The sequence below is a fragment of the Crinia signifera genome, chromosome 2 (assembly GCF_055691185.1).
Source record: "Crinia signifera chromosome 2, ASM5569118v1, whole genome shotgun sequence".
Taxonomy (NCBI): domain Eukaryota; kingdom Metazoa; phylum Chordata; class Amphibia; order Anura; family Myobatrachidae; genus Crinia; species Crinia signifera.
In genome coordinates, this window is record NC_139218.1 from 268780574 (window position 1) to 268806675 (window position 26102).

General features: G+C 43.4%; 1 protein-coding gene across 2 annotated transcripts in view; it reads right to left on the reverse strand.

The window, feature by feature from the left end:
• The window catches only part of CYFIP1 (cytoplasmic FMR1 interacting protein 1), a 123615-nt gene extending 103207 nt beyond the window's left edge, over positions 1-20408 (reverse strand). Inside the window, exons 1-3 of one of the 2 annotated variants that reach the window (XM_083168595.1) lie at positions 20092-20408; positions 2024-2147; positions 607-696 (exon numbers count right to left, since the gene is read on the reverse strand). In XM_083168595.1, coding sequence (XP_083024721.1) covers positions 607-696; positions 2024-2140 — 207 coding nt within the window. In that variant the 5' untranslated portion in view covers positions 2141-2147; positions 20092-20408. The remainder of the gene's footprint in view (positions 1-606; positions 697-2023; positions 2148-20091) is intronic. The other variant, XM_083168594.1, reaches the window with a different exon arrangement.
• Between the last annotated feature and the right edge of the window lie 5694 nt (positions 20409-26102).

The window sequence follows — 26102 nt, forward strand, 5'->3', positions numbered from 1 at the left end:
ACTGCAGGCAAAGTTTATATTATAAAAAAAAAAAATTTTTTAAAAGCATTTGTATTTACTAACTTCAAATTACATTTCCTACATCTGTCAGAAACCCACCAACCTCCTTGGGTCACACTGCACTCCACTCATCCTCCAGGTCAAACAGGTGTCAGTGCTCCTCCTTCACATACTCCCCATTTGGGTATATGGCAAGTAAGGTCTTCCACAGGAAGTAGCACAGAGACCGGTTAACCTGATTCCAGGCAAGAACAGGAGAGCAGTGTGGAACCCTGTGATCCATTGGGGAAAGAAAAACAGTTTTGTACTTTGTGAGTGAATTTATATTTCTAATGTTTCTTTCTACTGAGCTCAATGGAATAATAATAATAATAATAATAATAATAATAATAATAATAATAATAATAAAAAAATAATAATAACAACAACAACAACATTTTGGAGTCACTTGCAGTTGGGCCTAAAAAAGAACCCAAAGATGTGTAAGAAAATAAATTAATGATGCTGTAAATGTGTTTTGCACATTTCTCTTTCTTTTTAAACACTGACAGAGCTTGTTGCAACAATAAAGAACCCTTTAATCAGTTTAATACAGTAGTTACTCACCATATTAGAATGGACAGTTGCCTGTTCAATATATCTTGCAATGCCAGTGACAAAGGCATTCCTGTCTTCAAAGTTAGTGTTAAAATTAGGCTGAAAAATGTTAGAAACAGGATGTTAAAATCAAGCACCACCTCTGTTCATCACTAGAAAGTATAAGATCTGCACTTCTTTTTATGTTTAGGAAGATATTCATTACTTTAGCAATTCATATTACAGGTTATGTGGAAAGAACTTTAATTGAGTTCATCGTCCAAATATGCAATATATACTATTCTACTTATGTCGCATTGGTTATTTTGCTAATAAAGTGCATAAATAAAAAAATCTCACTACACTCCTTTCATTCAAGTAAGCGCATAGAAAAACAGTGCTTGCTGTAAACCAATCAGCCCAATCTGCATTGCACTCATCTCTGGAACAGGTTTATCCAATCACTCCCAAGTCATACTTGTGCATTTTATCATCACCCCCAAGTCACACTTGGGCATATTCATAAGCTCAATAAATGTCGCCAGGGAAAAGTATAATAAAGAGGGCCAACACCCACAATACTACTGTATATATAGTACAGACAATTTCAATGTTCTGTTCTGAGGGCAGGGAGGATATACTGTATTAGGCACTATGTAAACTGCAAGTAAACCCAATATGACAGTTCTCTATGGTGAATTTTAAAGAGTCTTTGATCACTTGGGTGAGCTTGCTGATGCCACTCCTATAGTAGAGCCAGCAATAGGATCAATACATCCGTAACGAAATACTTCCAATGACTAATAATAGACTTTCTGTAGAACACTTATGGGCTTAGTATATACTGTACTATAAAACATTTAGCGACTTTAATGTATTGCAGCAAGTTTAATTTCTATTATAAACTCATACTGCCATTATAGAGGGCTGTAAGACCATTTCCGAAGTGTCTGTGCCTTCCCACCAACACAGACAGCAAAAACTGTCTGCACACTGGAAATCTCCTACTTAAGAACCGTATGGTGGGGTCATCCGATTCCCCAGCTACTATTCATGTTTCAACACATATATGGTAAAGTGATGCAGATTTGCAAGTTTGCCAATTGCTCAGATGCTGATGAATGCTTAACCCTTTGAGTGCCTAGAGAATTTGACAATAATAATGACCTGTAATGTTTACCTTATATAGGAAAAAAATAAATAATAATAATAATAAATATATATATATATATATATATATATATATATATATATATATATATATATATACATATATATACATACATATATACACACACATACATACATTTTTTTTATATAACAAACGAGAGCGATGCTGGCATTTTCAATGGATATTTTGCACACCTCTCAGATGTTGGCACTCAAGGGGCTAAGCTGCCAATCATTTACCTAACTATTTTTATAAATGACACTATCTAGCACATACCTGATAGAGCAGAGAGGAAGGTGGCGGCTCAATGCAGGGCTGTTGGTCAGGTAAAGGCAACTCTTCCAATAGGTCTACATTGGACAAGGCATCATCTAGTGTCACTTGGGTCGTCATTGTGAGGCTGCAATGTAATTAAATAAGGGAAAAACACACGTTTTAGCCAAGTAAACATGACAAGAGTATGTCAAAAAGTTCAAGAGAACATCTAAAATGTCAGCTGCTGGTCTACTAGCACTTCTTAAAGAAAGATGTAACAGACTAACTTACAGAATTGAAGTACACTAGAATACCTGCCAGGACATTTCACAAATTGTATAGAAGCTCAAAAGGACTTAACCCACTATATAAAATGGACACAATACAAATGCTCTTTATGGAATATTGGCAAAGGCCAAGTCATTTCATAAAGTTTAACCAGCAAATGTCTAACCTACTAAAGCCAAAATACAGGGGGGTATTCAATGCTGCGGGCGAGCGGCGACAGTGAGCAGGGCTTCCAGCTCGATGTCACCACTCACCCTGTCAGTATTCAAACGGCACCATTTTTTTAGCGAGGGGGAGTTGGCGTATGCGGCTCCAGAAGCAGCGAGACTCGCGGCTAAATACAGCGAGTTTTCTGCATTAGCCACGGGTCTCGCTGTTTGGGGGAATCCTCGCCGTCCTGTGGCGGCGAGGATTTCCCCAGAACGTTGAATAGAGTGAGCGGCCGGCGCGGGGGTTAAACAGCGAGGATCGCCTGGTTTTCTGCAATCCTCGCTGTTTAACCCCCTCACCGGCCGCATTGAATACCTGCCACAGTATTTAGGGTAATTCATGCAGATTGCTGGTTTCTGCTGGACAGGAATAAAGCATGTGAATGTAATTTGGGAGATTTAGTAAAAAGCGCTAAAAATAAAAAATAGATAAATATAATGTGATATGAATCATGTATAGAGTGGTACCTGTAAAAAATTATTGTAGCGTTAGTGATGTTTACACCCTTTTGGGGAATAGGTTTGTTTTGAATAAGCAAAACAAAAAAGGTTGCTCTCTTCTTCCACACTCCTGCTAAATCTGATAGGACCTATCTCCCAGCAATACTTTCTGCTGCCCTAAACTACAGAATTCTATCTAAGTGAAAGACAGGAACATGTGTTTCCCACCTTTTTTTACTTACTTCCGGAACATCATTTCCGTTTTTATGAATAAAGTTTTCCCTATAAAAACCCACAAAGATTGGAAGGCCAATTCATCCTTGAAAAAGTGCGCAGGACGCACGAAACGCGTTGGACCTGACACCCCCACATGCAGAGGACACTTCATCCCAAACAACTGCCCCAAACAGCGCCCGGCAGCCGCGGCTCACTTCCGGTGAACATCCTCCGAACTTCCGGCAGCACGGACGTGCAGTGTCACGGCCACAATAACATCAAGTGGCAGATCTGACACTGCAGCCTGATACCAACACCGACTGCAACGGAGTGACCATCTCCCGGAATAGGGTTAGTACAGGGAAAGACACCGGCCTCAAAACAAACCTATTCCCCAAAAGGGTGTAAACATCACAAACGCTACAATTATTTTTTACAGGTACCACTCTATACATGATTCATATCACATTATATTTATCTATTTTTTATTTTTAGCGCTTTTTACTAAATCTCCCAAATTAATCTATTAAAAGAGCTGCTTTTTAATATACATAGCGCAGAAACCACTAAAATTGACCATGTGAATGTAATGCTATGCTGCAAAGAACTAATAGGTACTGTAGGAGAACTATTTTGTTGGCAGCTTTTTCTCTTGAGCAGCAATCTTGCACAGCATTGTATATAATAGATACAAAAGTTGCCAACATGCATTCATGAAACATATGTGTCTGCGACCGTGTATTGTGTGCTTCAAGGACACAATGATCTTACAATAGGAATATCAAAAGGACAAGCTGTAGAAGTAAATGCTCTCTTGGTTTATTACCCTCTGATACCTTGAGCTGTTAGAAAATCATTATTGGGTGTTTCGTCAGCATCCCGTAAATCTATATTACAATTATGAATACAAAAAACTTCCCTGTCCCTTTATTTGTCTAAGGATAAATAATACATAATATAATTTTATATAGTTTATAAATGTTTCTCTAACACCAACTGGTATGGAATCTGTATATTTCCCTCAAAACCCACTTTTTTCGACTAGCCTATCCCTCCTCCTAACCTCTTTTGATCCTCCTATCCTGCCTCCGTTCCCCTCCGTTCCTACTTATCCTATTGTATTTCGTTCGTCCACCCACCTATTTTTAGTATGTTAACTCTTATGAGTAGGGTCCTCCTTCCTCACGTACTCACCCTACCTCTTTACCTCACCTGTGCTCCTGCCCTGTTCTTCCCTTCCTCTACTTCAGGCATGTCCAACGTTGGCCCTCCAGATGTTATGAAACTACACATCCCAGCATGCTTTGACACAGTTTTGCTATTAGAGAATGCTAAAACTATTGCAAAGCATGCTGGGATGTGTAGTTTCAAAACATCTGGAGGGCCAACGTTTGACATGCCTGCTCTACTTCATCTTCAGTTTACTAGACAATTTACACACCTACTTCTGAACTGATGCTGATTTTAGTTCTACCAGCTATACCCCTATTTATACTGTATTTTTCAACACACCCTGTACGTTACCTTGTAATTTGTTTTTTTTTTTGTTTGCTATGTACGGCGCTGCGGACACTTTGCGGCGCCTTATAAATAAAGGTACTACTACTACTATTTCTTAACTCTAGTTCTTCAGAAGTAGACTGCAGATCGCGTAAAAAAAATAAAAACAGACGTCTCTTCCATGTGAATTTCTCCATTGTGAAATGAATAAAGGAATTCTATTCGAAAAAAACTGAGTAATCATACAAACAATCAACCAAAAAGCAATATGAGTAGAGCAGCAATTACTCAGAGCAATGGTTGGCAACCCAGCTCACTCCCTGTGCAAGTGATAAAAGCGGAAGCTGATACTTCCTGTAACACTGACAAGTTTGTAGTCTGACAGTATGCTGCTCGTCTTGCCATAACTGCAGGTTACAGTATATTACATCTACATTGTGTAGGTCTACAGTCAAAAGGTCGGCCGCTATTGGTCAACAAGGTCACAAGGTAGAAATTCAAAAGGTCAACATAAGTTATTCGTGATTTTCTGGTGTCTATGGGGCTATTTTCCCTCACGAGAGTCCACCGTGGCGAGCCGTTATGTGTCCACCAGCGGCGAGCATACCGGCAAATAGGATTCCAATGTCGGTATACTCACCATCAGGATCCCAACTGTCAATGAGTCATACCAAACCCATTCTACAGATCTTGGCAAGCACATTGCCAATGCTCATACAGCTTTGTAACACTCAAGCACTCTTCTAAATCACCTTATGTTGTTGTATCTGCCTCATCATCTAGACCAGGAATGAGGAACCTTCAGCCCTCCAGCTATTGTTGAACTACACATCTCAGCATGCCCTGCTACAGTTTTGCTATCTGGTCATGCTAAAACTCTTGCAGGGCATGCTGGTATGTGTAGTTCAACAACAGCTGGCGAGTCGAAGGTTCCCTCTTCCTGATCTAGACCAAGAGTGCACAACAGGCAGCCCTCCAGTGTTGTAGAACTACACAATCCAGCATGCTCTGCCAGTATTTTTTTCTTGGGAAACATTAAAAATGTGGCATGGTATGCGGAGACGTGTAGTTCCACAACAGACAGAGGGCTACATGTCGGGAACCCCCGAATCTAGACAGTCAGCTAAATAAACACCCATTAGTATTATGTACTGGTCCTGTTGGAAAGCAAGCAACAACATGCACGGTAAGACCAGGAGCCGCTCCATAGCTAGCTAGCAACGGTATTCGGGTGGCTGACAGACAATATCTAGGTCAACAAACAATAGGTTGACACCAAAAGGTCGACATGTACAAGGTCAACACTGCCAAAACCTTGATACATGAAAAGGTCAACATGAGTTTTGGGTATTTTTCTTGTTTCTTACTTTACCATCAATGTGGTCTCAGATTAGGAGCAGTAAAATGTGCTTAGTGCAGCTGTAATGGTTGCTCCACCTAGCCTGAAGCATGACGAGTGGGGGGTCATTAGGACAACACATGTATTAGGTGGACATGGGCAAGGTTGACAGTCAAAAGGTCGAAATGTTTTTTTCACTTTTTTGTGCTGGATGTCTACACAGTCGACATGGACACCGGAGTGTAGCACCATGTCCCCTCGCATGGCTCGCTGCGCTCACCATGCTTTGGGTACGGTGCCTTGCTACGCTTGGCACACTGTTTTAGTCTCCCTCCACGGTGGATGGTAGGGCATGAAATACCGCCTGTCAGCTAAAAAAAAAAGTAAAAAAAACTCATGTCGACCTTGATGCATGTTGACCTATAATGGTCGACCCAATGCATGCTGACCGTAGTGCTGTCGACATAACAACCGTATACCACAATAAAGCCGGCTACACACTATTCACTCCACCATTGATATTGTTGATGATAAAATTATCTTGTGTACACACACACAAAGAACGAGATCATTAATAATATCGTTCAGTGACATCTCCTGGACTCCCACTGAATATGTAATCATCGACAATGTAGTCCACATTGAGCCGCATGTTCAGACGACAGCAGATATCGTTCGTCATCTGCGGTAGCATGCACGACTAACAATATTGAGCACACACACCGGACGAGGTTAACAATATCATTATCATTTATATTGTAAGTAATATATCATATTGTGTATGGGGCTTAAGTGTGAAGTGCTGCAATAGTAACAATGACAGCTATGTGTTACATAGGTGAAAGGAAACAATTGGGGTTTTGAGAAGTGTTTACATATGCCTGACAATCAAATGCTGTGTTATGTACTTTAGGATATTCACATCATATGGTAGTGGTCATATTGTTTGGACTCATAGGTGTATCTGATTACATGTTCCTACATGTGCTTTTCGCTCTCTTACTTCCATCCCTTATGGCACCAAGTGGGTTATTCAGACCTGAACGGGACATTAATCGAATGACTGTACACATCTTGTAATAAGTATGCACGAGAGACCATCCTGCAATAAAATCCTGCTGCTTTTATTGCAGGATGATTGACAGGCACCCGGCATTTGGAAAATGCAGACATGCCCAGGCATATGAACAAAGTCGTGTGGCGTGAACTTCGGCCCCGATCATCCGATATCTATTGCAGCCGCAGAGTAAGTCCTGGACTACGCACAGACTGCGGAAAATTCATTTAGTGGTGAGCGTCTTGCGTATGGATTTGCTGCTATTTGCTAAACGCAAAACTTTTCGCAAGCCTTGCACATCAATTATCAAGCTTGCACAGGGCACAATTTCACTCTGGCTGGGTGGCGACTACCTTATTGCAGGAGCACGCATCGTAAGCTCAAATGCACAGTGTGCGGGCACCTTTTGATTTGGGTGAGGTGTGTTCAAACAGAAATCTAAATTGCAGTGTAATGGGGCCCACACATAGGCCCTTATCCTGGTTCACTTGCAAAGGCAAATTCCTTCTCAAGTGAACAAAACCATGTGCACTGCAGGGAGGGGGCAGATGTAACATGTGCAGAGAGAATGAGATTGGGGTGAGTTATTTTGTTTCTGTGCAGGGTAAATACTGACTTCTTGATTTTTACACTGCAATATAGATCTCACTTTGAAGTAAAGCTCCATCAAATCTAACTCTCCCTGCACATATTACATCTGCCCCACCTGCAGTGCACATGGTTTTGTCCATTTGAGAAGCTATTTGCCTTTGCGAGTGAACCAGAATAAGGGCCATAGTGCGATTTCAGAGCATTTTCTAAGTGATCTAACGAGATCACTTAAAAAATGCGCCTACATCACTCTCCGTGTGTAGGGGCCATAGAGACCACGATGCACAGCCCCGCAAACTATCGCCCGGCGATTAATACCCAGCAAGCTGGATAAAACTTGTAATATAGCAGGGCACACAGCGCTCGCATCTCTCTGTCTGCTGAGCAATCTAGCATCACTTAGAACAGGGATGGGGAACTTTCAGCCCTCCAGCTATTGTTGAACTACACATCCCAGCATGCCCTGTTAAAGTTTTGCTATTTAGCCATGCTAAAACTTTAGCAGGGCAGGGCATGCTGGGATGTTTAGTTCAACAACAGCTGGAGGGCCAAAGGTTCCCCATCCCTGACTTAGAACAATCAGCAAATCTCACCACCTGTAGGCCCCTTAAGAATAAAACAGACAGTATTTACCCTGCACAGATACAAAATTAGTCGCCCAAATCTAACTCTGCACATGTTCCCAAAAGCCCCACCTGAAGTGCAGCATGGATTTGTCCATTTTCAAAAAATGCAGCCCATACTCTATAGTGCTTCCACACAAGAACATATTAATGACAAAAAAACCACACACATTCAAAAGGACAGATAACACAGACATAAGACAAAACGTGCACCATGCTGTGAGTACACAAAGCTGACTTGTGGCCAGAAACCATATGACCTTTCACTGGTAAATCTGCTATTACCTGAGCACAGTGTGGTGTAATACAGGAAACTGCTGGTTAGACGTGCAGTCAGATACACAGCATTAATGCTATTTTAGGTTCATGACTTTCAAGTTTAGATTTGCTGTATTTATGTTTAAAAGCACAGTATTCTAGGCAAATACATACTCAGCTAGATTTGTCAAAGCAAGACCTTTTTCTTCTATTAGGCCAGAGTTTTAGGTTGCTTGAATTTTTTTGCTTCGCTCGCAATCTGAATCAGACCTAGAGTTTGTATATTCTTCCCATGCTTGCTTGGTTTCCTCTGGGTACTCCGATCTCCTCCCACAATCCCCCAAAATACTGGTATGTTAATTGGCTCTCAACATATAAAAAATAAAAAGAACTGTAGCGTGAATGTGTGTTCGTGTCCATGTGGCAGGGAATATAGATTGTAAGCTCCACTGGGGAAAGGACATTTGTGAATATATTCTCTGTAAAATCCTGCAGATGTGTGAGCTATATAAATAACTGTAATAATAAAACACACACATTTATTTTGAAGGCGAGGTGTTACTCAACAGAAATACAGTCAGCATGCAGTTTCCATATTAACCCCTTCACGACATTTGACGTATATATACGTCATGGTCGGGAAGTACTTCCCGACCGTTGACGTATATATACGTCATGACTTCTAACTGTCACTGCGTCTAGAGACGCAGTGACAGTTAGGTGATGTCTGCTGTCCCTGACAGCAGACATCCCCCCTCGTCGCCCAGGGGGGGCAGGGGTGCCCCCCCCGGTCGGCGATCGCTGTGATTGGCTGTTCAAATCTGAACAGTCAATCACAGCGTTTCCTGTGTTACCGGCGGCTAAGCCGCTCGGTAACACAGAAAACGGTGGTGATCGGTGCAGCACCGATCACCACCGATGTGCAGTTCCCCCCTCCCACCCGCCGGGCACTCACCCGGCAGCTCCCTCAGGTCCCCCGGCTCCCCCGGTGCGCACGCAGCGCTGCCCTCCTCCCCCCTCCCTCCCTCCCGCAGCAGCAGCAGCAGCAGCAGCAGCATGCTGCTAGAAAAGTTAAAATAAAATAAGACTCCAAAAATAAATATTGCAAATGTGTATATATATATATATATATATATATATATATATATATATATATATACACATACACACACATATATATATATATATGTGTGTGTATATATATATATGTATATATACAGATGGGGCCGGGCTCATCTTTGCAGGGGATGGCGATGGCATCGCCATCGCCATTCCCTGCTCCCGCGCCATCTGTGTGTCGGAAGGGGACGCGCGCGTCCCCTTCCGACGGTGCTGCCCTCGGTCGCCCGGTGCCCACACCGGGCGCCCGCACCCCCCCACAGCCTCCTCGGGTCCCCCCAGCCCCCCTCGAGCGGGAGGCGGACAGTATTGTGTCCGCCTCGCCGCCCGGCCGCCCGGATACTGAGACGCGCGTGCGTGGGGGACGCACGCGCGTGCGTGGGGGACGCACGCGCGTCTCAGTCAGATGGCGCGCCGTGTTGCTGGCGGATCGCCAGCAGCATGCTGCTGGCGATTCGCCAGCAAGCATAAGGCCTGCGCTATCTGTATATATATATATATATATATATATATATATATATATATATATATATATATATATATATATATATATACACACACACACACATATATATATATATATATATATATATATATATATATATGTGTGTGTGTGTGTGTGTGTGTGTGTGTGTATACCGCACCGATCACCAACGATCGCCAGCCCCCCCCCCCCTCCCACCCGGCAGCCCCCCTCCCTCCCACCCACCCGGCTGCCGCAGCGCCAGCACCCCTCCCACCCCCCCGCCAGCCGCAGCGCCAGCCCCTCTCCCAAAGCTGGTGACCAAAATGGGGTCACTTGTGGGGGGGTTCCACTGTATTGGTGCTTCGGGGGTCTTGCTAATGCGACATAGCACCCACCATTCATTCCACCACCAAAAATCACTCCTTCCCTTCTGAGTCCTGCCATGCACCCAACTGGTATTTTTTGGTCACATGTGAGGCATTGCCGTACTCGGGAGAAATTGGGGCACAGATTTTGGGGTGCTTTGTCTCCTTCATTCCTTGTGAAAATTAAAAATTTTGAGCCAGAACTGCATTTTTGTGTAAAAAATTACATTTTTTTACACAAAAATGCAGATCTGGCTCAAAATTTTTCATTTTCACAAGGAATGAAGGAGACAAAGCACCCCAAAATCTGTGCCCCAATTTCTCCCGGGTACGGCAATGCCTCACATGTGACCAAAAAATACCAGTTGGGTGCATGGCAGGACTCAGAAGGGAAGGAGTGATTTTTGGATTTTGCAGCACAGATTCTGGTTGAATGACCCCCGAAACACCCATACAGTGGAACCCCCCCACAAGTGACCCCATTTTGCAAACTACACCCCTCAGGGAATTCATCTAGGGGTATAGAGTACATTTCAAACCCCCCGAGGTTTCACCAATTTTGATACAACTGAGCTGTGAAAATGAAAAATTTATTTTTTTCATTTTCACTGCCCAGTTGTACCACAATTGGTGAAACCCCTGGGGGTTTGAAATGTACACTATACCCCTAGATGAATTCCCTGAGGGGTGTAGATTGCAAAATGGGGTGACTTGTGGGGGAGGTTCCTAACTTTTAGCACTTATGGTGCCTAGAAACCTACATGGTGCCTAAAAAAAAATCTCATAAAAAGGAGGCTCCAAAATCAAGTAGGTGCTCCTTCTATTATGAAGCCTGTGGTTTGGTCAACGTGCACACTAGGGCCACATATAGGATATTTTTGAAAACAAAAGAATTGGGGGAATCAATTTTTAGTCACATTTCTCTAGTAAAATCTACTGTATTCGTTAGAAAAATGTATTAAAATTGAAACTCTGCAAAAAAAAAGAAATTTTGAAATTTCACCTACACTTTGTTTTAATTCCTGTGAAACACCTAAAGGGTTAACAAACTTCCAAAATGCTGTTTTGAATACTGTGAGGGGTGCAGTTTTTGAAATGGCATCATTTATGGGGGTGTCTCACATACAAGTCCCTCAAAGTCACATCATAACTGAACTGGTCCCTAAAAAAATCAGTGTTTGAAATTTTCATGAAAATTTGAGAATTTGCTATTCATATTGTAAGCCTCCTAGTGTCCAAAAAAATTAAAAGGAAGTTGAAATAATGATGGAAACATAAAGTAGACATATGGTCTATGTTAGTTATTAACTATTTTGAGTGGTATGATTATTTGTCTCACAAGCAGAAAATTTAACATTTTGCAAATTGCTAAATTTTCCATTTTTTTACGATATTTTGGTATTTTTCAAAAAAAATACAGACTGTATCGACCAAAATTTACCACTAACTTGAAGTACAATGTGTCACGAGAAAACAATCTCAAAATCACTGGGATAAGTAAAAGCAAAAAAAAGTTATCCCCACTTAAGTGAGACATGTCAGATTTGAAAAAAAGGGCTCTGTCATGAAGGCACAAACTGGCTCTGTCATGAAGGGGTTAAAATAAAAAAGATTAGATAATGCATTCTTTCTTTAGTAAGTTTATACATTTACAGTAGCAGATTTTATATTATACCCCTTTCCCACTGCAGCTCTTAAACAGTAAATTACCTTTTTTTTTTTTAAACGGGTAGAGCTGCAGTGGGAATGCTCCAACTGCTTTACCCATTTAACTAATACCGGTATTAGTTAAACGGGTAAAAAGCAGTGTTTTAACCGTTTAAAAGCCTTTTTTTGGCAGTGGGAAAGGGGTATTCTATTCTACCCGTTAAAGAAAAAAAAAAAAAAAATCAGGAAACCCGGCAAATAGGGGCTGCGCTGATTTTTTTTTTTTTATACCAGCCCCAGGCTGCAGGGCCGGTTTCCAAAATACGGGGGACAAAATGAGTAGGGGTCCCCCGTATTTTAAGGGGTCCTGGGGGAGTAGGGACACCCCCAATAAAGGGCCCCCCCCCCTCCAAGACTTACCTTGCCAGGCTGAAGCCTGGTGCTGTCCCCGGTGACCCTGGGCTGTGGTCACCGGGCTGATGAAATGGTGTAAAAAAAAAAAAAAAAAAAAATAGAATAAACTATTGTTTAATACTGTGGAACTAGGAGTCCCAGCATTCCTCCCCCAAATGCTGGGACTTGGAGAACCACAAGTCCCAGCATGCGGGGCATTAAAGGGCCTGCTGGCACTTGTAGTTCCACAGTATTAAAAATAGTCAAATAAACGGTACTCTTTACTTAGAAGGGCGCCCATCATGGCCATCTCGGGCATTGAATGCACTAAAAAAAAAAAAATCGGGTGCGATGCGACCGACGAGATGCCCGTGATTTCCCATAGGGAACAATGTTAAATGTCTCAATTGACCCGATTTTCCTGTTCAATGCCTCAATTGACCCGATTTTTTCATAGGAAACAATGTTAAATGGGCCACAGAGGCCAAATAGGCACCCTGAAGTGTATAATGGCCACCCGAATTGTTAACGCCACCCCACGATCAACGTCAACCCGAAGCGTGGCGAGCGCAGCGAGCCCGCGAGGGGCGGCGGTACGCGTCCTACGACCTTTTCATACCCCCACTATCCACGTCGGCGTGGAGTTGAGAATAGAAAGTGTGGCGAGCGCATCGAGCCCCGCGAGGGGACGCGGATACCTTCACAGGTATCCGCGTCCCCTCGCGGGCTTCACAGCTGTCCGCGTCCCCTCTCCACGCTTCGGGCTCGCCACACTTTCTATTCTCAACTCCACGCCGACGTGGATAGTGGGGGTATGAAAAGGTCGTAGGACGCGGGCTCGCTGTGCTCGCCACGCTTCGGGTTGACGTTGATCGTGGGGTGGCGTTAACAATTCGGGTGGCCATTATACACTTCAGGGTGCCTATTTGGCCTCTGTGGCCCATTTAACATTGTTTCCTATGGAAAAATCGGGTCAATTGAGGCATTGAACAGGAAAATCGGGTCAATTGAGACATTTAACATTGTTCCCTATGGGAAATCGCGGGCATCTCGTCGGTCGCATCGCACCCGATTTTTTAGTGCATTCAATGCCCGAGATTTTTTACTAACGATGCCCACGATCAAAATCGTGGGCGCCGTTCTAAGTAAAGAGTACCAAATAAACACACACGGACACTAATTAAAAATAAAACTTTATTTCATCCAAAGCCCACACATACTGATACTTACCTATCTTGAGGCCGTAGGTCCGGGGCTTTGGTTCCTGGGCTGCAGAGTCCGGGGCCCGGGGCTCCAGGATCCGAAGAAATCCATAGGGGTACCTGTGGAAGAAAATCCGGTACTTGTTTCCTATCTGGGCGCCCGCTAAGTTAATTGCGCACCATGCTATTCTCCGTAGAGAAATCTGATCGCATCGCATCGTACACATACACGATATTGAACGATGCGATGCGATTCGATTTCCCATAGGAAACAATGTTAAATGGATCAATTTACCCAAATCAGCATAGGGAAGAATGGTAAATGGGCCAGAAACCCCAAAAAAACCCACAGAGCAGTGGAATGTCCCCCCAAAAGTAGTTGACGCCACCCCGCCATCAACGTGAACCCGAAGCGTGGCGAGCGCAGCGAGCCCGCGAGGGGCGGCGGTACGCGTCCTCCGACCTTTTCATGCCCTACTATCCACTAGGGCGTGGAGTGAGAATAGAATACTGTGGCGAGCGCAGCGAGCCACCGAGCCCAAAGCGTGGCGAGCGCAGCGAGCCCCGCGAGGGGACGCGGATACCTTCACAGGTAAACGCGTCCCTTTGCGGGCTTCCCAGGTGTCCGCGTCGCCATGGACACCTGGGAAGCCCGCGAGGGGACGCGTATAACTGTGAAGGTATCCGCGTCCCCTCGCTGCGCTCGCCACACTATTCTATTCTCACTCCACGCCCTAGTGGATAGTAGGGCATGAAAAGGTCGGAGGACGCGAACCGCCGCCCATCGCGGGCTCGCTGCGCTCGCCACGCTTCGGGTTCACGTTGATGGCGGGGTGGCGTCAACTATTTTTGGGGGGACATTTCAATGTTCAGGGGTGTTTTTTGGCCCATTTACTATTGTTCCTATGATAATTTGGCGAAATTGAGCCATTTCACATTGTTTCCTATGGGAAATCGAATCGGATCGCATCGCATCGTTCAATATCGTGTATGTGTACGATGCGATGCGATCAGATTTCGTTACGGTGCCGTACGTAGAAAACCTGGGCGCCCAGATAGGAAACAAGTACCAAAATCCTACTCACCAAGGTTCTCCGGCGAAGATCACGTCCTCTTCTTTCCGACGTAGTCCAGGCCTTCTTTAAAAAAAACGCATCTATTCCCGCCGGTACCCGCTGACAGACTAACCGGAGAGACGCTGAAGTTACACATCTTCAGCGCCTCTCCTCCGATTGATTCTATTGGCCGCAAATCTCGGCTCCTGATTGGCTGCTAGGCGGCCAATAGAATGGTTCAAGAATCTGACATGGATCCCTCTCAGCATGCCCCGCAGCCACCGGCATCACAAAAACCCTGAAGACCAGTAACGAGTTGGAATCAAAAAGGACAGCTCTAATCGGAAGAGCTGTCCTTTGCGGTACTAATCACATATGCGATTAGTATGGATGCAATACCCAATGATGTACAGATGGAGCGCCTCTCAGCCAGCGCAGGGAATCGCCAGAGAGGTGCTCCAGCTGACGGGGACGCGCAAGCGTCTCACACACATGCGTGCCCCTGTCAACATGGTGGCGGGCAGGATTGGGGGGGATGCGAGGGGCTCCAACTGTATGACAGGATTAAATGCATATCAACCTGGGCCAGATGTACTAAGTCTTGAAAAGTGATAAAATAGAGACTGATAAACCCCCAACCAAACAGTTTCTGTCAATGGGAGCCGAATGTCTGGTGTTTTATCACTCTCCAAGCTTAGTACATCTGTCCCTGAGCGGAAAAGCATCTTTACTATCTTCTTACTGACACATCAAATGAATTTGGCAGTGAAGAAGCATGAAGTAATGTACTGGTATAAATAACGTATACTACATGAGACTGCCAGTTACTTCTCTGCTACATGATTTACTTTGCAATTAAACAATACAGAAACAGGCCAAAATAAACACTTTTTTTTTTTATTTCCAGCACGAGCTTCTGCTGACACCACGTTCTACCAGCACAGAGACCTAGATTTTAGGATTGTGATTTATACAAAACCACATGCAGTAATGTGATCCAGCAGGCATATATTACAGACCTGGACAGGTAATCTAAAGTTTGTTACTCCATTCAAAAAAATAAATATATGTAAAAAAAGATGCATAGAGACTCATCTATATGTAATGTAAGGTGGATGCTGACAGCATGATAAACACTGCACTATTGTGGAATTTTAAGGCAGAGTGGGCTCTTAAGGTGCCCATACACTACTGCTATGGATCACAGCAGCGTATGGGCCATCCGACCCCCTTACCTGGGCGGTAGGATTGCATGCGCTCCTTTCACATTGGATGTATCATATGTGATCACACTTGCCGCCGGGAGGGGGGCAGAGTCCAAAGTTGGACAGTCAGAAGGTCCGACGCGCACCAAACCGTACATCGGAACCGAGGCGGACATCAAACACATCCGATTAGGACCAATTTCTCGGGACTGCATGAAATCAGCCCAAATCAGACAAGTGTATGGGCACCTCAAGGAGAGGTCTAAATAGAGACATGTAATTGTCAAACAATTCTGAAATGTGCAGTAACCCATAGCAATATAGAGCAAGTGGAATTTAACTGCACAAAATGTCTATTCAATGGACAAAATAAATTAGTACCTCAAACCACATTATCCAGTATAGCAACTGGACTAATAAATATGACGTGAAATATGTATGTGAAAATATGGATTGTTTTATAAACCCTTAAATGGGTTATTCTCTCTCTTTTGAACAGTTAAGTACCACTATACTTTTGAGGTAAAACACATCTACTATATTAAAAAAAAATACCAATACCGTTCTGTTAAATGTACAAGTTTAAGCTATAGAACGCCACTGTTGTCAGTAGGGAGACTGCTGCTCCAGGATCTGGCTGGCCACCTTCTAAATCCCATTACTGGGTAGAGTGAGCAGCCTCTCCCTGGAGCAGATCATCTGGACATATTCTAGGTGGGCGATATAGAGATAATTTAGCCCTCTTCCAGGCAAATACTTCTCCTGAATACATGTTCACAGGGTATACATTTAGCTGAATTGATTAAAGGGACAGATGCCGGCTTAAGCCAAGCTGTATTCTGTGTCAGAACTGTTTAAAAGGCTTGAAAAATATGTGGATCATCTCTAAACTTTCAAGAACATCTATATTCTGCAATATACCATTAGCCAGTAATAATTGTCTTTTTAAAATACATTTATTTACATATAATAACCTTCTTACATAAAAAAAACCTGAATTTTCTGTTAATCTGACTATTACCAGATTTTTGGGTTCTCTGGCTGTCCTCATGTTGAGCGCAGTGTCAAGCTTAGCTCTCTGACCACTACAAACTGTGGTAGGAGCCCATAGTAAGCAACCAGTAGGGAATTAGCCTACTGTAAATCAACTAGGTGTTGCTGCAGCAGCAAAAACACATATACTCAGAAGCCAGTGTGGTCTCGTGGTGGTGACAACAAGTAGAAAGTATGGGAGAAGTCAGAAAGTATTTCCAAGGACTGAATTAAGTCCACTCTGGTTGCTCTGGAATAATATCCTGTCCATAATGTTTACAGTCTAGAAGTGTAAGGTCATACATGACTTATGTTAAGTAAGGAAGAGCGGCCGTACGATCATGCAATGTGAAGTTTAGGCAAAGCTTTGAGAGACTAAAAACATTTTGATACAGAAATGAAGTAATGACACTGACATTTAGAACAGGGTTAAAAACAGGAAGAAAAATGACTGAATAAGGAGTTTACAAGAACACATTACCTAACAAGTTTTTAAAGCAGACCACACAAACCAATAGAGTGGCAGGATTATGCTTCTACGGTATATGGGGCAGTCAAAACAGACATCATACAGCCATTGTTGGCTGCATTGAAGCTATGCAGATTCAACTTTGTAAAAAGTCGAATCCACATTGTTAAAAATGGCTGCTAGATTGTCAAATCTGCAACCATTTTCGACAATCCATGGCCGTTGCGAAGATTGAATACAAACTGTCAGAAATGTTCCCAAGGATTTCAATCCATACTCTTATAGCAGGCAATTCCAACTTGTGGCTCTCCAGCTGTTGGGAAACAAGTTCCAGCATGCTGGGATGTGTACTTCCACAACAGCTGGAGAGCCACAGGTGATCAAGCTCCTGTAATGAACCTCCATACAGCCTAGGCAAGTCCTGTTCCATACTGGATCATCTAACAAATAGTTTGTCCTACTTTGTTTTATGTGCAAGTTTAAAGTAATTCTGTTGTTTTTTCTCTAACAGTAAATTAAAAAGTTTTATGGAGTATGTCTACATGCAATAAACCACAAATCTCCCATCATCATCATCCATTTTGGTTTTCTTTTACTGGATGGGTACCTAGAACGGCGGCCACGATTTTTATCTTATGCCATCGTATCGATCTGATCGCATCGCACCCGATGCGATCAGACCCGATTTTTAATTGTACAGCCACCCTGATAGGTGATTAGTATGTTAAATGCACCCCCATTGTTAACGCCACCCCCACTATCAACGCCAACCCGAAGCGTGGCGAGCGCAGCGAGCCCACGAGGGGCGGCGGTACGAGGGGCAGCAACCTTTTCATACCCCCACTATCCACGTCGGCATTGAGTTGATTTTATATAGTGTGGCGAGCCCGAAACGTGGCGAGCGGACGCGTACTACTTCACATGTATCCGCTGCGCTCGCCACACTATATAAAATCAACTTCACGCCGACGTGGATAGTTGGGGTATGAAAAGGTCGGAGGACGCGTACCGCTTCGCTCGCCACGCTTTGGGTTGGCGTTGATAGTGGGGGTGGCGTTAATAATGGGGGTGCATTTAACATAGTAATCACCCATCAGGGTGGCTCTACAATAAAAAATCGGGTCTGATTGCATCGCATGCCATTACAATGGCATGCGGCATGCCATGCGACGCAATATTTAAAATTGTACAGTGCAGCTCTTAAAACCCTAAAATCGGGTCCCATCGCATCCCTTAAGTACTGGTATGCAATGGCATCCGAGGGGCGCCGTGCTAGGAAACAAGTACCACTGGATGTTCTCAGACAATGATTAAATAGGGAAGCAAATATTTTGCATTCCACACAAATACTGACGACAGAAAAACTTTGAAATTACTACATGTATGAAGTAAAAGAGGAACCACAATTGTACTTGAAGAGAAGCTAAAGCAAAAAGGCAAATTCGCTAACATGGCCCTTTTCTCAGAGAGGACATCCTGCATCGATGCAAAAATTGGCATTACTTGAACTCTATCAATAATACCCCTTTCAGACTGACACAATAACTCGGGTTATTGCCAGCTTCAAGCTCAGTCTGAAACGGTCCCACAAAATATCCCAGGTTGACCCAGCAATCCAACCTGGGTATAGAAGTAACGACCCAGGTCACGGTGAAGAGTAGATGGGAAACCTGTGTTATCCGAACAATGTCCTATTTGCAGCATGTGGAGCTAGATTCCACACTGATTGGAGAGGATGTCACCTCCAAGCACCTGCAGAAAACACGGCACCCCTGTGCAGCATATTTAGCAGCAGCCTGGGAATACCCAGGTTGGTGCCGCAGATTTTGATCTGAAAGGAGTATATAGATGTATACACATATATCTAGTCTCCTCGCAAGGTAAATAGCTCCCATCTAGCCATGCTGTGGCATCACTTGCTAGTGCCAGCCATATTTATGTTCAACTTTAAAGAATGCATCTTATTGCAAATAATTTGTGAACAGGATACTGAATCAATTGATTAAAACAATATGCAGCATGCCTGTATTCTATGTGTGGCTGTATATGCCTATGAAATTGCACGTTTTCTAGGAAAGAATGTATGCAACATTAGTACAAACTTCTAAACCTTAATAATGGATGCTCGTTCTACAGTAACTACCCTTTTCCCATTTGTCTTTGTGCAGATGGGACTTGTGAAGTTGAACATAAATGACATGATGTGAGTACACACGTTGCTGCTACAGAAAGAGAAGGATAATAACCACAATACTGCTGCTCCTTGAATCTGCTGAGACTGGTCTAGGTAGCCCCGGTGCTGCACAGGTATGTAACCAGCCACTACTTGTCTACAGTAGTATACACTCGTATTCAGACTGATCACAGGACCCATAAGGGACACCAGAACATCTCCTAGGTATATCAGGAGGACTGTTCGCAGCGATACAACACACTAGCTAAGCAGATGCCACCCCCGTGTACCTGTGTGACAGCTCCCACGCCCCAACGTGGGAGGAAGAATAAACAACAGAACAGCGCTAATGCCGCACAGCAGCAGCGCAATCACCGGGAAACCCCAGTCCCCTCATACACACACAGCGGATACCCCCAGCAGTGTGATTATCGCTCTCACCCGGTGTATGTGGCAGTGACCCGGCGGTGGGGGGCACTGACTGCTCTGCTCTCCCTGCTGGGGCGCTGCAGCTCCTGTCCCGCTTACACGCAGCGCTGCAGCCGGGCCTCCTGTGCTGGGCAGCGGCCGGGGCTGTGCGGACTCTTTACTCCACTTTTACCCACCAGGAACTACGAGGCCGAAACTAACTTCCTAGCTATAGGCAGGAAACACCCTTCCTCCCAGGACGGAGGGAGGGGGGCGGGCAGTGGGGACTCCTCCTGATCCTGGCCCGCAGCCTCCTCCTGCCCGCTCACCACCACACTCTCCTCCTCTTCCTAGTTCCTTCCTACAGAGAAGTCCCGACTCCCGGAGGACTCGGAGTAGTCGTGTCGTGTAGTGACAGTCAGTTGTCTTTCCTGTACACACTGTAGCAGTGGAGGGGCAGCGCCGTGTAGTAGAACGGCCGCTGCCATGCTCGGTGTAGCAGCTGCTGCCCAATGCACAGGGTGCCTAGTGCCAGATGTTTCAGGCAGTTTTTTTTTTTTTCATTTTAACCCGAAAAAAGTTATCACCACTTTTCACAATGGCAGATGTGGCGAAGCGTATTACTGTGTTGACTTATATTACATGTGCCACCACTGCCCACGTACCCTCACACTCTGTATTTTAATATATCATATAGATGCAGCTCAGCGATAAACAATCACTAGGTCGACCACTAATGGCCGATGATGATTAGGTCGACACATAAAAAGGGTCGACATACATTAGGTAGACACTGACGAAATGTCAGCATAGGCAAGGTCCACACCGTCAAAATTAGTTTTTCATGTTTTTTTTTTTTTTTAAAAGCTGTTTGTTCATATTTTACTATCCGAGTGGGAATATAATAGTGTGCCGAATGCAGCGATTCGCCATGACGGGATTCCAGGGTCGGTATTCCAACTGAAGAGAGCCGAAATGGCATTATATCAACCATGCGTATACTCATCTGGTGCCCCATACATGGAGCTCCACCCATTTATGAAACCAGTGACACAAGCAAACTACGTGGTCCCACAATCAAAGTACAGTGCTGTAATGTAAGGCCTAATTCATGTTTGTACTGGGCCATGTTTCTTTAATCACAGATGCGTATTTAATCACAGATGAAGGTACTTCCATAAAAACAGCTATGACATGCCTGTGTCTTTGCCACCACTCCTCCAAATGGTCACTTCTTGTCAATCAAGCATCAATTAAATCCTCTCTGTGAGTGTAAAGGCACCTTGGCGTGCGCACACTGAGATCGTGGCATATGCACAGTCTGATAATAATGAACAACGGAATATGCTGCACTATATAAGAAACTGTTAATAAATAAATAACATAATGAACACCATCCTATAGGTATCAGTATGAATTAGGCCATAAAGTCACAGTGGTTGCAGCTGCCTGTAGCATCCTCAGCCGAGAGCGGGACTGGAAGCTCCGCTCTTCTCTTTTGCTACTGACAGGTCGGGTCAGCCTTCTGTGCGGGCTGGGGAAATTAATATGAGTTTCTTTTTTTACTTGTGGGGACCAGTGGTGTTTTTGTTTTTTTCTGTTGAGACCAATGTGTGTGGGTTTTGTCTCTGCACGGTCAATGTGTTTGTTTTCCCTGCGAGGAACAATATGTACCTTTTATTATTTTATGTAGCAAGCACTATGGCATATGATAAAACATTATAAGCTTGATTCTGAGTCAGCTATAGTGGCAATGGTGGATGTATTGAAGCAATGTTTTTTATCGGAGCATGCATCTGAATTGAACACATATCAAAGAGGTGTTCATATGCTTAAAAAAAGTGTATTAGAAATGTGTTGGACATTTCTGGGCAGTTGAAAAAGGGGTGGTGGTGACCCTGACCACACAGAGTGGGTCTGGGTGCAGGTGCGCCTGGCTGGAGCTGTGTTTCCCTAGCTGCTGCTGCTCTGGGACAGGATAGTTAGTCCTGTACTGAATGAACAAGAAAAGAAAGGGGTGTTGAGCTGCGCTTGGTATAACTTTGTAAAAAGTGAGGTAATGAAACCTGTAAAGTTGGGTGAAAAAAAATGAGGGATTGGTTGATCTAGTACAAAAAGATTTAATGTCTAAAATACATATAGCCAGAATACATTGATAATTCTCTAAAATCACATAAAATTCATATCTCACCAACCAAACTGGGGAAAATGTATGGCCCGGAGAGTCCCAAAAGGACGATTTACATCTCAGCCCTATACAGGACTTTTGGGACTCTCCGGGCCATACATTTTCCCCAGTTTGGTTGGTGAGATATGAATTTTATGTGATTTTAGAGAATTATCAATGTATTCTCTCTATATGTATTTTAGACATTAAATCTTTTTGTACTAGATCAACCAATCCCTCATTTTTTTTCACCCAACTTTACAGGTTTCATTACCTCACTTTTTACAAAGTTATACCAAGCGCAGCTCAACACCCCTTTCTTTTCTTTCTGGGCAGTTACAGGGGTTGGCTAGTCAGATTTAGATGCATGCATTTGGGTATAACACTGTCTGTTATTGAATGTGGTGAGACACTCACTCACACCGGAGACCATTCTTATATGTTCTGCCTATAGCATACGTCTGGTGCTAATTTCAGTGGTGCAACTGATAAGAGTGTGCGTTAGGCACAGGTCACAGATTGGTTGTTGCTGGGTGTGGAGGGCACAGTTTGGGTGTCTTTTTGTGTGTATGTGCCTGTCTAGCTATCAGTGGCATCAACATTTATCTTGCCTCTGACTGGGAATGAACTAATGCACCTAGTTGTCTAGTTGGAGACATTTTACGGACCACACCTCTATACAAAAAAATATACAAGCTTTTTCAGTGTAAAGGGGCTAATTCAGCATGGATCATTAAAGCCCCATACACATTAGGCGACAGGGGACAGATATTGTGCATACACACTGAATGATATTGGTACTCGATATCCTTCAGTGTTGTCACCCACTGAAAATGCAGGTAATTTGGCTATATAGCCAAATTGACCTGCATGTTCAGAAGACATCAATCATTATCGACATGCGGGAGCGCGCATCGTCAACAATATTGAGTGTACACACTAGAAGAAAGATATTGTTCAAAAGGGCTCTTCTAAGGAATATCATTTACTATCTCGTCTAGTGTGTGGCTTAATGTAAGAATTCGCAGCGGACTGCATGGACAAAGCAGCTGCACAGAGAAAAAAAAAAGTTGCCCCATGTTAAATTTGCTAAAAAAATTGCATATGGATCGCTAATTGCAATCCATTCTCAAATCCATATGCAATTCCTGGACCATCAAAGAGTTTATGCCATCTGTGCAATTATGAAGAGGTCAGGATTCCACTAATCTGTGACTGACAGGCTGGAAGTGGTCAACGCGGACATCACAGACCCTGCTCAAAAACTCTGGCACACCCAGAAAACGTCAGATTTTCACCCCCAAAAACCAGCTTCCTGTCAGTCAAGCTCCAGCCACATTGCATTTACGATCCCTATACATTTTCAATCCCTAATTACAATCCACAATATGTACCATATGCTAATTCTTATGCACAATGTGTACGGTATGCATTTTCAGTTTCTAATTCCTATGCGCGATGTGTATGGTCTGCATGTGCAGTTATTCAATAATCACTCACTTTTCAAATTCTGTGATTAGCAATCCATGCTGAATTAGCCCCATAATCCTCCATTTCTGTGTGGTGTGCTAAGATGTGTTGTGATTCTCCACCATAAGGGGTATATTTACTAAAGTTAAAGGATTTTCATAGATTTAGATCTGTTTCACATCAATCTAATTTAATTTTGGAATTCCAGGGCAAAAAAAACGCACATTTATGAATATGTAAAAATATATTAAACAAATCATCTGTTAGTACGTGTTTCAGCACCAGAAACTCAACATAGATTTTCATCTTTATATACACAATATGATGGGGAAGGCAGTCCATTCATCTCCAGCATCATGATGGGAAGAGAAATCTGAAACGTCACTCAGGATTTTTGGTTCCCGTGTTACTTTAGGCAAGCTTGGATGAGTGCCACCACTTCTAACTACTCTCTCACACACACACACACACACACACACACACACACACACACACACACACACACACACACACACAATCTTTATATTTGACAAAAAATTACCTTAAGTTAAAAAAAACAACTGCTCCTTTTGGTCTAAAATGTCCGTTCATGCCTGATGACTTCAAGCCAACCCGTCCCACTACAGTGATGAGCTTGTTCCCTTTTTCTAGTTCAGCAATTATTTGCTTTATTTAGAAACAAAATATATCTTTTGTTTCCTCATATACTAAGTGTAGTTTCCTTTCTTAAATAAAGGTTGATGTGCACATCATCGGTCCCCCATACAAACAAGTGGGGGATGAGAACGAAGCAGAATAACCCTCTATATACACATTATACAAATTTAAGTTGCTTATATACATTATGCATTGGTAGGGCCCCCTATACACATGGTAGAGCAGTTTATAAGCATTATGCTATTGTAGAGCTGCTTATACACATTATGCCGTAGTAAAGCCGCTTATACACATTATGACATGGTAGAGGTTCCTGTATACAATACTGCAATGGTAGAGCCCCTATACACATTACAGCCATGCTAGAGCCGCTTACATATGCATTATATTTTGGTAGAGCTGCTTATATGCATCACATAGCCACTTATACACATTACAGCTCTGGTTGGGCCCCCTATACACTTTAAGGCCATAGTAGTTTGCAAGCATTATACCCATGGTAGAGCTCCTGAACCGGATTCCTTCTCCCCCCTGGGAGCAGCTATGCTGCTTAACTTGGTAAATGTGCCCAAGAATGGTTCCTGTGCCCGGCCGATGAGAGTTCATTGTTGGGTGCACCACTGCGCAAACATGCTGATCAAATTATTTTTATAAAACAAACTGGGCAGATGCACACTCAAAATTATTAATCAGTAATCGAGGTTCTTAGTATATTCATTGTCCAAAAAATATTTCCCACCAACCAGCATCAAGGTGACCTCGTATCTCTGGAGGGTGTCTAATACTAAGTTTGAATCTGGGGTCAGGACCCCAAAAAAAGCCACTCACCCCAGAGCAGTACACAAGTGAAAAACTAAGCTGTTAATGTGTTAATAAGAAGTGGGTGACCAGGAGAGAGGCACCCTAGGGAGAGGGTGACAGCAGTAGGTGACAGGGAGAGGGTGACAGCAGTAGATGACATGCAGAGATGGCCAGGAGCAAGTCAATGTGGTCGAGCTTTATGTGTAATTGGACAGCATAGTGTATAGTAGGCAGCATAGTACCTGCTCCCAGTGGCTCTTCCAGCATTTTGTAGCTTTGCCGCTCTATCTGTTCAGGGTCAGGCAGCAGAGTGGCCACTCCTTCCTCTCTGGTTGGGCCACTCACTGTCAGCTGCTATGCAAAAATGTAATTCTTTCATATCATGATTATTAAATTGTAGCATAAATACGCTCTAGTACACAGGAAAATGTGGATTGTTCCACAAAGTTAAAAAGCAAGTTAACAAACTTAAAATAAAATATATACATTTTCAAAAAGGAACACTAACTCCATTGCTAAATAATATGCTATGTTTATACACACAATAGTGTAACAATGATGTTTACTTCTTGTGATCATTTACGGCTCACGTGAAATAGGTAGACTGAGCGCACAATATCACAATCATCGCAAGTGGCACACACTACATTTAGTAACACCACCAAACATAACCTGGTCCTCAACACACAAATAGCAAAAAGTGTATATTTTGTATTATATTTTAAATGTAGCCAGCAAATCTCTCTCTGCACATGGTTACAGCTGCCCCACCTTCAGTGCAGCATAGTTTTCTCCATTTGAGAAAAACAATGCTTTGTGATCAGGTGTGAATTAGGCCCAATATGCACCATACAGATGCTTCACCCATCTGGTGTTCTAAATCAGTAGTTATCAACCTCGGTCCTCAAGGACCCCCAACAGTGGACGTTTTCCAGGACACCTGGCAGGT